Below are 13492 nucleotides of genomic sequence, written 5' to 3' on the forward strand. Positions count from 1 at the left end.
AAGAGCATTGCATGTACACGTTAGATCACCCGCTACAAGAGCATTGCATGTACACGTTAGATCACCCGCTACAAGAGCATTGCATGTACACGTTAGATCACCCGCTACAAGAGCATTGCATGTACAAGTTAGATCACCCGCTACAAGAGCATTGCATGTACAAGTTAGATCACCCGCTACAAGAGCATTGCATGTACACGTTAGATCACCCGCTACAAGAGCATTGCATGTACAAGTTAGATCACCCGCTACAAGAGCATTGCATGTACAAGTTAGATCACCCGCTACAAGAGCATTGCATGTACAAGTTAGATCACCCGTTACAAGAGCATTGCATGTACAAGTTAGATCACCCGCTACAAGAGCATTGCATGTACAAGTTAGATCACCCGCTACAAGAGCATTGCATGTACACGTTAGATCACCCGCTACAAGAGCATTGCATGTACACGTTAGATCACCCGCTACAAGAGCATTGCATGTACACGTTAGATCACCCGCTACAAGAGCATTGCATGTACAAGTTAGATCACCCGCTACGCATTGCATGAACAATCAGGGTGTTCACACAAGGCTAGGATATAGAACACTGCTCAACTTCCTAGTGACTCGCGCACAGACATACACGCACACACACGCACACATACACGCACACACACACACACACGCGCGCACACACATAAACACACATACACACACGCTCACACATATATACACAAACAAATACACACATACACACACACACATACACACATATACACAAACACACACATACACATATACACACACACAAACACACACACAAACACACACACACGCACGCGTGCGCGCACGCACATACACACACACACACACATATATATACACCCATACACACACACACATACACACACACACACACACTCAAGCACACACACACCCATCGTGCAGCCAACAAACAAGAAGTAAGTAAGGCGTGAGTCTGTCTTGTACCCTCTCGGGGACAGCAGAACGAAATAGCATGACGTCATGGCAACAATATGACTTATTACTAGTACTTATTGAAAACAGTAACACACAGTGACAGGTAGACCTCGTGATCACGATCTGTCGGTCGCACCACGTGACCTGGCAGTATCGATGAACTTGGCAGCCAGCTTCAACGGCATGACTCACAGTACAATCAGAGACCATATAATTATATAGTCTCTGGTACAATGCATAACGGGAAATCGAAACTTATTTACTGTTAATGACGCGTGATTGCCATGCCAACAGGGACAGCTGTCACACTTGGCTGCATGTTTAACATGAAGTCACAGATGTAGATAACCAAGATGCGTGGAAACTCGGTGCATACGTTATTCTTAATGATTTCAGTGTGAGAAAAGAATGGATTGGAAAGCACTAAGTTATGAATTAATAACATTTGTTGATTTTTTATATTGATAGTAATGCATTGAATGTAGAAATGCGTACCTTTCATCAATATATTGTTCGTGAACTGATTGTGAATTATTGGCCTACATTTCTGGAAAAAACATACACACAAAATATCAACAACGCTTGTATATAAAAAAACAACACTTGAATATTACAATAACACTCAAATATCTCAACAACGCTTTGTTAAAACAACACTTGAATATCTCAACAAAACTTCGTTACAACAACAACACTTCAATAAACAACAACAATCGAATATAATAACAACAATCGAACATAACTGCATGTATGGCCATACAGTCTCCCATACCTGATCATATAGTCTCCCATACCTCAGTATAAGAGACTGTATGACGAGATATGGGAGACTGTATGACCAGGTATGGGAGACTGTATGACGGGGTATGGGAGACTGTATGACCAGGTATGGGAGACTGTATGACCAGGTATGGGAGACTGTATGACCAGGTATGGGAGACTGTATGACGGGGTATGGAATACTGTATGACGAGGTATGGGAGGCTGTATGACTTCGTATGGGAGACTGTATGACTTCGTATGGGAGACTGTATGACGAGGTATGGGAGACTGTATAACGAGGTATGGGAGACCGTATGACGAGGTATGGGAGACTGCATGGGTTATCTTCATTCTGTATGCAGTTACAAATTCGAGCTTTGTTTGACATTCAACGGCTCATGTTGTACTTTCAGATAAAGTCATTTGGTGGGAGCGGAATTTGCCGCTCGTCATATTCGGGATATTGTACGTGCGCTTCAAATGACTGCCGCCGTCCAACCCCGAATCGCGCTGATTGAAATCCTAGTTTTATGAGAAACCGGTTATTGGCTGTTGGCGATGGACAACAAGCATCGCCGTCCTTGCCTGTCACGTGACATACTCTTGCACATACGATCCTTCGAAATTTGCGTACTTTAATACACATTCACCCAGCGCGTGTTCCGTAAACATGTCACACATCAAACAGATAACCCAGCAAAACACAGTCTGTCTGTAGTAACTTTTGTCATGAAGGGGTTATGTCCCTTGGAACAGTGTGCGATGCTGTGGTGCAACCTGCTGTGTGGTGTGAGGGTGGTGTCACTGTGGTGTTAGTGTGGTGTTAGTGTGGTGTCAGTGTGGTGTCAGGGTGGTGTTAGTGTGGTGTCAGGGTGGTGTCAGTGTGGTGTCAGGGTGGTGTCAGGGTGGTGTCACTGTGGAGTCACTGTGGTGTCAGTTTGGTTTCAGGGTGGTGTCACTGTACTGTCAGGGTGGTGTCAGGGTGGTGACAGGGTGGTGTCAGGGTGGTGTCAGTGTGGTGTCACTGTGGTGTCACTGTGGTGTCAGCTGGATATAACAGTATCAACCCTGTCAACTGGGTATAACACAGTATCAACACTATCAGCTGGATATAACAGTATCAACACTATCAGCTGGGTATAACACAGTATCAACACTGTCAGCTGGATATAACAGTATCAACACTATCAGCTGGATATAACAGTATCAACACTGTCAGCTGGGTATTACACAGTATCAACACTATCAGCTAGGTACAACACAGTATCAACACTGTCAGCTGGGTATAACACAGTATCAACACTGCCAGCTGGATATAACACAGTATTCAACACCGTCAGCTGGGTATAAGACAGTGTCAACACTATCAGCTGAGTTTAATACTGTGTTAACACTGCCAGCTGGGAATAACAGTCTCAACACTGTCGGCTGTGTATAACACTAAATCAGCAATGTCAGCTGGGTATAACACTCTATCAGCACTGTCAGCTGGGTATGACACTAAATCAGCAATGTCAGCTGGGTCTAACACTGTATCAGCACTGTCAGCTGGGTATAACACTAAATCAGCAATGTCAGCTGGGTATAACACTGTATCAGCACTGTCATCTGGGTGTAATACGTATCAGCACTGTCAGCTGGGTATAACACACTATCAGCAGTGTCAGCTGGGTATAACAGTATCAACACTGTCAGCTTGGTTTAATAGTATAAACACCTCCAGCTGTGTTTAACAGTATCAACACTGCCAGATGGGTATAACAATATCAACACTGGCAGCTGGGTATAACACTGTATAAGCACTTTCAGCTGGGTATAACAGTATGAACACTGTCAGCTGGGTATAACAGTATCACCACTGTCAGCTGTGTGTAACAGTATCAACACTGCCAGCTGGGTATAACAGTATCACCACTGTCAGCTGGGTATAACACAGTATCAACACTGTCAGCTGGGAACAACACAGTATCAACACAGTCAGCTGGGTATAACAGTATCACCACTGTCAGCTGGGTATAACAGTATCACCACTGTCAGCTGGGTATAACAGTATCACCACTGTCAGCTGTGTGTAACAGTATCAACACTGCCAGCTGGGTATAACAGTATCACCACTGTCAGCTGGGTATAACACAGTATCAACACTGTCAGCTGGGTATAACAGTATCACCACTGTCAGCTGGGTATAACACAGTATCAACACTGTCAGCTGGGAACAACACAGTATCAACACTGACAGCTAGGTGTAATACAGAAGCAACACTGTCACCAGGGTATAACACAGTATCAACACTGTCAGCTGGTTATAACAGTATCAACACTGTCAGCTGGGTATAACAGTCTCAACACTGTCGGCTGTGTACAACACTAAATCAGCAATGTCAGCTGGGTATAACACTGTATCAGCACTGTCAGCTGGGTATAACACTAAATCAGCAATGTCAGCTGGGTATAACACTGTATCAGCACTGTCATCTGGGTGTAATACGTATCAGCACTGTCAGCTGGGTATAACACTGTATCAGCACTGTCATCTGGGTGTAATACGTATCAGCACTGTCAGCTGGGTATAACACAGTATCAACACTGTCAGCTGAGCATAACACTGTATTAACACCGTCACCTGGGTATAACGCTGTATCAACACTGTTAGCTGGGAATAACAGCATCATAACTGTCAGCTAGGTATAACAGTATCACCACTGCCAGCTGTGAATAACAGTATCACCACTGTCAGCTGGGAATAACAGTATCACCACTGTCAGCTGGGTATAACAGTGTCACAACTGTTAGCTGGGAATAACAGTATCACCACTGTCAGCTAGGTATAACAGTATCACCAGTGTCAGCTGGGTATAAAAGTATCAACACTGTCAGCTGTGAATAACAGTATCACCACTGTCAGCTGGGTATAACAGTATCACCACTGTCAGCTGGGTATAACAGTATCACCACTGTCAGCTGGGTATAACACAGTATCAACACTGTCAGCTAGGTATGACAGTATCAACACTGTCAGCTGGGAATAACAGTATCACCACTGTCAGCTGGGTATAACAGTGTCACAACTGTTAGCTGGGAATAACAGTATCACCACTGTCAGCTGGGTATAACAGTATCACCACTGTCAGCTGGGTATAACAGTATCACCACTGTCAGCTGGGTATAACACAGTATCAACACTGCCAGCTGGGTATAACAGTATCAACACTGTCAACTGGGTATAACAGTATCACCACTGCCAGCTGGGTATAACAGTATCAACACTGTCAGCTGGGTATAACAGTGTCACAACTGTTAGCTGGGTATAACAGTATCACCACTGTTAGCTGGGTATAACAGTATTACCACTGTCAGCTAGGAATAACAGTATCACCACTGTCAGCTGGGTATAACAGTATCAACACTGTCAGCTGGGTATAACAGTGTCACAACTGTTAGCTGGGTATAACAGTATCACCACTGTCAGCTGGGTATAACAGTATTACCACTGTCAGCTGGGAATAACAGTATCACCACTGTCAGCTGGGTATAACAGTATCACCAGTGTCAGCTGGGTATAACAGTATCAACACTGTCAGCTGGGTATAACAGTATCACCACAGTCAGCTGGGTTTAACAGTATCAACACTGCCAGCTGGGTATAACAGTATCAACACTGTCAGCTGGGTATAACAGTATCACCACAGTCAGCTGGGTTTAACAGTATCAACAATGTCAGCTGGGTATAACAGTATCACAACTGTCAGCTGGGTACAACAGTATCACCACTGTCAGCTGGGTATAACACAGTATCAACACTGTCAGCTGGGAATAACAGTATCAACACTGTCAGCTGTGAATAACAGTATTAACACTGCCAGCTGGGTATAACAGTATCAACACTGTCAGCTTGGTATAACAGTATCAACACTGTCAGCTGGGTATAACAGTATCAACACTGTCAGCTGGGTATAACACAGTATCAACACTGTCAGCTGGGTATAACAGTATCACAACTGTCAGCTGGGTATAACAGTATCACCACTGTCAGCTGGGTATAACATTATCAACACTGTCAGCTGTGAATAACAGTATCAATATTGCCAGCTGGGTATAACAGTATCACCACAGTCAGCTGGGTATAAAAGTATCAACACTGTCAGCTGTGAATAACAGTATCAACATTGCCAGATGGGTATAACAGTATCAACACTGTCAGCTGGGTATAAAAGTATCACCACGGTCAGCTGTGAATAACAGTATCACCACTGTCAGCTGTGTGTAACACTATCACCACTGTCAGCTGGGTATAACACAGTATCAACACTCCTAGGTGGGTATAACACAGTATCACCACTGTCAGCTGGGTATAACACAGTATCAACACTCCTAGCTGGGTATAACAGTATCACCACTGTCAGCTGGGAATACAGTATCACCACTGCCAGCTGGGTATAACATTATAAACACTGTCAACTTGGTATAATACAGTATCAACACTGCCAGCTGGGTTTAATACTGTGTCAACACTACCAGCTGGGTATAACAGTATCAACAGTCATCTGGGTATAACAGTCTCAACACTGTCGGCTGTGTATAACACTAAATGAACACTGTTAGCTGGGTATAACACCGTATCAGCAGTATCAGCTGGGTATAACAGGTTATTCCCAGCTGGCAGTGTTGATACTGTGTTATACCCAGGTGGCAGTGTTGATACTGTTACACATGGCTGACAGTGTTGATACTGTTATACCCAGCTGGCAGTGTTGATACTGTATATTTATCAACATTCACGAGTATATTTATCAGTATTCACGAGTATATTTATCAGGATTCACGAGTTTATTTATCAGTATTCACGAGTATATTTATCAGTATTCACGATATATTTATCAGTATTCACGAGTATATTTATCAGCATTCACGAGTATATTGATCAGTCCTCATGAGTATATCTATCAGCATTCACGAGTATATCTATCAGCATTCACGAGTATATTTATCAGGATTCACGAGTTTATTTATCAGTATTCACGAGTATATTTATCAGTATTTACGATATATTTATCAGTATTTACGAGTATATCTATCAGCATTCACGAGTATATCTATCAGCATTCACGAGTATATTTATCAGCATTCACGAGTATATTTTATCAGTATTCACGAGTATATTTATCAGCATTCACGGGTATATTTATCAGCATTCACGAGTATATTTTATCAGTATTCACGAGTATATTTATCAGCATTCACGAGTATATTCATCAGCATTCACGAGTATATTTTATCAGTATTCACTTGTATGTAATCAGTATTCACGAGTATATGTATCAGTCCTCATGAGTATATTATTAGTAGTCACGAGTATATTCATCAGCATTCACGAGTATATTCATCAGCATTCACGAGTATATTTATCAGTATCCACGAGTATATTTATCAGTATTCACGAGTATATTCATCAGTATTCACGAGTATATTCATCAGTATTCACTTGTATGTAATCAGTATTTACGAGTATATGTATCAGTCCTCATGAGTATATTATCAGTATTCACGAGTATATTCATCAGTATTCACGAATATATTTATCATTATAGCTAAAATGGATAGAATTATCATATAAACGCCCGCATGTTATCAGAAATGAGCGGGCCACTGTAACTTGATAATGCCCTCATATTACTTGACGACGGGCCATTATCACGCCCGTTGTTAGGTGACGTCATAGGATAGGGATAGGCGACGTAACGTTTAATAGTGACGTCATCTGGTTCTATGACGTTTCCATATTTGTAAAAGTGGGTCAGTGACATTCGTGTTGATTGTAGTAAATGTTTCAAAATCGACATTGTTGTTTCTTTTTATTTGATATCAAATTCCATCCATTTAAGCTATAATAACGGTAACGATATTTTTCCCGGTCTTTTCAACTGCTCTCCTTCGTCGGGCAGTTAATGGAAGACCTCGGGCTTCTGCAAATGATAATGCCCTGAAAAATAGCGTTACCCTTATAGCAATCACATGTTTTGTTTGTTTGTTGTTTAACACCGCAGTCAGCAATACTCCAGCTATATGACTCCGGTCTGTAAAAACGCGAATCTGGACCAGACAATCCAGTGATTGATATCATGAGCATCACTCTACGCAATTGGGATACGACGACATGCATCAACAAAGTCAGCGAGCCTGACCACCCGTTCCCGTTAGTCGCCCCTTACGACAAGGAGAGTCGCCTTTCACTGCAAGCATGGGTTGCTGCATGAAGACCTATTCTTACCCGGATCTTCAAGGGTCAGCAATCACATGTATATTTATCAGTATTCACCTGCATATTGCTGGGGACATATTCTGAGAGGTTTCTGGATTATGGGTGATCGTAGAGGGTTTCTGGGTTATAAGATAAGGGTGGAAGTGTTTGGGGTTTTGAGGGTGTTCGTGGTGGGGTTTCTGAGCTATGGGGTGAGGGTAGCGGGGTTTCTGGGTTATGTGGTGTGGTTAGCGGGGTTTCTGGGTTATGTGGTGAGGATAGCGGGGTTTCTGGGTTATGTGGTGAGGATAGCGGGGTTTCTGGGTTATGGGATGAGGATAGCGGGGTTTCTGGGTTAGAGGGTGAGGATAGCGGGGTTTCTGGGTTATGTGGTGGGCATAGCGGGGTTTCTAGGTTAGAGGGTGAAGATAGCGGGGTTTCTGGGCTAGAGGGTAAGGATAGCGGGTTTCTTTGTTATGGGGTGAGGATAGCGGGGTTTCTAGGTTAGAGGGTGAAGATAGCGGGGTTTCTGGGCTAGAGGGTAAGGATAGCGGGTTTCTTTGTTATGGGGTGAGGATAGCGGGGTTTCTAGGTTAGAGGGTGAAGATAGCGGGGTTTCTAGGTTAGAGGGTGAAGATAGCGGGGTTTCTGGGCTAGAGGGTAAGGATAGCGGGTTTCTTTGTTATGGGGTGAGGATAGCGGGGTTTCTGGGTTAGAGGGTGAAGATAGCGGGGTTTCTGGGCTAGAGGGTGAGGATAGCGGGGTTTCTGGGTTATGGGGTGAGGATAGCGGGGTATGAATAAACATACGCACATACAAAATTATAAAAGTAAGTTTAATTTGAGCACACTAATTATCTTCATTTAGCCATGATTTCAAAACAAAAAAAAGAAAAATTCCCTTTGCCTCATGATAATAACTATGCAATACAAAAGTGATGAACGAAATAAAAATCTAGCGTCTTTCTTTGTTTCCTTTTTAGATTAGTTATTAATTACATTAATTTAAGTTTTAAGGATATCGCTGCGACTTTTTTTATGCAAATGACAAGCTTCTACAAAATTGTTTAGAGTTATGTCCCTTGGGGGAATCTTTTCGCTCTAAGATCATTAAGTTAAATGCAATACTCTCAATGGTTTTGACATAAACAGCGCAGTCATTCTTAAAGGGAAAGAACAATCGCCTCACATATAACCTAGATACTCCGAATTGATAAAATAGTCTGCAGTCATGTGATGATCGACCTCATCTTTTCAAATCTAAGAGAAAACGTATCCTTCGTCACATGGTCGTCGAGGCTATTTCCGCGAAATAAACATGGCGGGTGTTTTGTTTGAGGATATTTTTGATGTTAAAGATATTGATCCAGATGGCAAGAAATTCGACAGAGGTGAGTGAAACTTTGTTCCCTTGCATATTATGAATGTATGTCAGCGCCCGCCATTCACTGATGGCGTTTAGGCGAATGTCACAGTAAACAGGCCAGGTCACGTCGCCCTCGTATCGCACCGGCTCCGAGCATGGCCGGACATGTGATTCTGTGTGATGCGCAGTATTTTGTGTTGGATCGCAGCCAAAATGATGACGGTTGATGTTAATGCTGTTTTAAAAGAAATTGGTTCGTGATAGTGAAAGTATGACATGTTGCTATAGTGATTTTTATTTATGATCGACCCCGACTGGCGTGGTCGGCCACGATCGTACCCGGCACCCGCTGGCGTGTTGTGACATGTCACCAGAAATCGTGAACATTGGACGATCTGTCAAACATTGCTGAACGCACGCCACCAGGCGCGGTCTGTCCAGGGGATGTTCTCTCCCACCTTCACCGCACCAAGTCCACATATGTGGCCAGCCACCCCCAGGGACAGCAATCCCCACCCCCGGGACTCTGCAGGGCAGGGTGGGGGCATCTGCCAGGAACGTTGGATGGTGAGCTAGCTACATTAATTTACGTTCAGTGACTGTTATGTAGATCCAATACTTAGGACGTGTGAGGGCATGTACCTTATCTACACATTCTTATTTGACAAATTGCTTATGAATTTCTGTCTGTTTTATGCGTTTGCTAGTATTGTATTAATGAAAATGTGGAGGCAATATTAGCTAAAACTTGAACCCTATGTTGCTTATTATGCAGGAACTTCAGTATCAAATGATGGAAACTTATGAGTCAGCTTTTTTTGCTGTGTAATCATAATCAATGACACTCAAAAAGACAAAAGGCATGAAAACTATGGTAACAAAATAACTTATTTGGCAGTTATTTATCTAGCTGATGTTACTTTGTCCCTGTTACCAACATGGTTTGCGATTGTTTGTATATCCTCTGTTTTAATTATTGATTAATAATTAAGATTTCTGAAATTGATAAGCGTTCAGTGTTGAGAAACTCTAGCCCTTGATCAGTGATACAGTTCCAAAGAATGCAAAATAAAATTATGAATTGAAAAGAAAATCCTCTTGCATGACAGGACATGCTTTATAAATTTCAGGTCAGACTACTCACAGATAAATGTCTATTCTTATCTGATTCAGCTGCTATTGCAAACTGCTAAAGTTTCTGGTTCGTGTTCAGACTTCTGCTTTCTTTCTCTCCACACTTAAGCCCCTGTGTCTCATGCCCACGTCCCTCTGCTAGTTGCATGTGTTTTGTGATGTAAAACACATTATGTTAGGAGTATCGTGACAGGCCTGTAGTTGCAGCTATGAAGGTAGATTGGTGTTATAATAATATCAGAATTTAAGATAGGTTCAATTTGACTGACTGTCATCCTAAAAGGATTTTACGATTTTGGGGATGGTATAGACAATTGTGTTCAAAATTTGCTATGTTCATGTAAATGTCTTTATGACATTGGCTTCTTTCAAGATCACTGTACTGTTTTGTATTGGTAAAGTCAGTACTAGTGGACCAGTGCTGTCGGGGTTCTGCTAGTCAGCATGCAAGGTGCAGGTTAGATCACGACATGCTGGTTGCTAGGATGTACAGGACAACAGTGACTGAGTCAATGCCGGTCTACAGAGGATCAGCTGACACATTGACCTTAGTGCTGGGGGCATGTGTCACATGATATACTGCAGCCAGCAGCAGGTGAATAAGGAATATATATATATAAAATATATGCCATATATATACATGCCACATGATATACTGCGGCCAGCAGGTGAATACAGACTATATATATACTATATGCCACATGATATACTACAGCCAGCAGGTGAATAAGGACTATATATAATAAATGACACATGATATACTACAGCCAGCAGGTGAATACAGACTATATATATAATATATGCCACGTGATATACTAAGCCAGCAGGTGAATACAGACTACTGTAAACAGCTTTATTTCTGTGCTGTTAAAATATTGCGAATACCACGCCAAAGACAATACTGCGACGAGATATTTTTGCGAGTTGCCGTTTTGAGATGACCCCTCGATTACCAATCTGAATTGACCGTAAAGTTGAACGGAAGGGATTGTGACCAATTATCAAATTTGACAATTGACTCAACTCAGTGTCATGACTGTAAGACTGTGACTGACGCAATCAAGCAAGGTTGGAAGAAGGCAGGATTACTGTGAGGTAACAGTGACACTAATTGGTCTGTTTACACTGTCATTTGTGATGTTTTGTGTGACCATTCTGCATTCATTTGTGTTTTTAACTTATTGAGTAACTTGTGGTTCTGGTTGATGATTTCAACATTTGATGACGTGTTGCAATGAATAAAGTATGTATGTATTATTTATACTTTTTTTTGTGTTTTGAATTTTTGCGATTGAGTCTCGTTCGCAAAGCTCGCAATAATAAAACGGTCGCAAAACATTCCCTGTTTACAGTATATATATAATATATGCCACATGATATACTACAGCCAGCAGGTGAATAAGGACTATATATAATTAAATGCCACATGATATACTACAGCCAGCAGGTGAATAAGGACTATATATAATATATGCCACATGATATACTACAGCCAGCAGGTGAATACAGACTATATGTATAATACATGCCACATGATATACTACAGAAAGATGGTGAATAAGGACTATATATATATAATATATGCCACATGATATACTACAGCCAGCAGGTGAATAAGGACTATATATATATTATATATAAGCAGGTGCAACTGACAGGTCACATGATATACTACAGCCAGCAGGTGCAACTGACAGGTCACATGAAATACAGTCAGTGACCTACCATCACATTTTGACTTTTCTTATATTTTAAAACTACAGTATCTCTGGAACGCAAAAATACAATTCACAAGCTTCAATTCATATTTCGAACATTTGGACTCATTTTCTGACTAATGACTGTTAATGTAATAACTGCAGTTTTTATACATAATGTGTGATGAATTGAAAGTAGACATGTATGCTGAAAGGTTTTGAAATAGTGTTTTTATTACCTTATGAACTAATGTGAGAAAAATAATATATGTTTGTACGGTCCTCACACATGGCGATCTTCACTAAAGTAAGTTGACGTTAAACGTCTTATGATGTCACAGCATTATATCCTAGGACCGATTTGGTCCTTTTTCTCAAGGTGGATCACAGAGAGAGATGATTGATCATGGGGACTTTTACACACAAAATTCCTAATGGCACAAAAAAATAAGTTGGGCACTGCATGATATACAGAAACTGAAAAATGATTTCAATCATATCTTTCACTATTGTCTTTAATTCAACTCTAATTTTCATTGATCTTTGTGACAATGCGAAGTAAATACATTTTAACAATTGGAATTCATTAATCATAAAGTCTTCAGTTCACATCAGTGATCATAGGTTTAATGATATGTTCCAAATGAATTTACTAACGTTGCCATGTAACGTATGGTTTGGTCATCTGCTATAATCATTTCCGAGAACAAGAGTTATGTCCCTTACATAACCAGGCCCTATCGTCTTTAAGCTTTCATTTTACAATCTCGTATACCTGTCCCTCACACTTTTCATAGTGTCTGAGAAAAGAAGGCGGACGAATTTTTAAATGAGGTGATGAATTTCATCAGCTTTCTTTACAATGACAAATCATAAAATAGTTTATGATTGATGTTTGTTGGTTTTGAAGTTAATTTTTTCTGAGGAAGTGCAACTTATGTGTTGAGTTTACAATTGTCGCCTTGAACGTGACTGTTGCCTTGAACGTGACTGTTGCCATGAACTTGAACGTGACTGTTGCCTTGAATGTGACTGTCACCTTGGTCGTGACTGTCTCCTTGGTCCTGACTGTTGCCTTGAACATGACTGTCACCTTGGACGTGACTGTTGCCTTGGACGTGACTGTTGACACACTGAAGAAAGTGGGATTCTTCATCTCTGAGAAAATTGTGACTGAACTTTGTGTGAATGGCGTGTAGATCTAAGTAACTTTAGAGATGATGTCATGTTGAATGAAATAAAACCAGATTAACCTTTTTTAATTGTTGAAAGTTGGGACTGACAAAAATAAGGAGGGACTGGTAATTTTTAGCATGTATAGTGTTGCCAGACC

At 41.3% G+C, this 13492-nt stretch overlaps 1 protein-coding gene across 1 annotated transcript in view; it reads left to right on the plus strand.

The window, feature by feature from the left end:
- The first annotated feature begins 9216 nt into the window (after nucleotides 1-9216).
- LOC139472848 (DNA-directed RNA polymerases I, II, and III subunit RPABC3-like) overlaps nucleotides 9217-13492 on the plus strand; it is a 53343-nt gene continuing 49067 nt past the window's right edge. Inside the window, exon 1 of the mRNA XM_071255317.1 lies at nucleotides 9217-9353. Coding sequence (XP_071111418.1) covers nucleotides 9281-9353 — 73 coding nt within the window. The 5' untranslated portion in view covers nucleotides 9217-9280. The remainder of the gene's footprint in view (nucleotides 9354-13492) is intronic.

This window comes from Haliotis cracherodii, unplaced genomic scaffold (assembly GCF_022045235.1).
Source record: "Haliotis cracherodii isolate W230 unplaced genomic scaffold, xgHalCrac1.p SCAF_25, whole genome shotgun sequence".
In the NCBI taxonomy this organism is placed as follows: Eukaryota; Metazoa; Mollusca; class Gastropoda; order Lepetellida; family Haliotidae; genus Haliotis; species Haliotis cracherodii.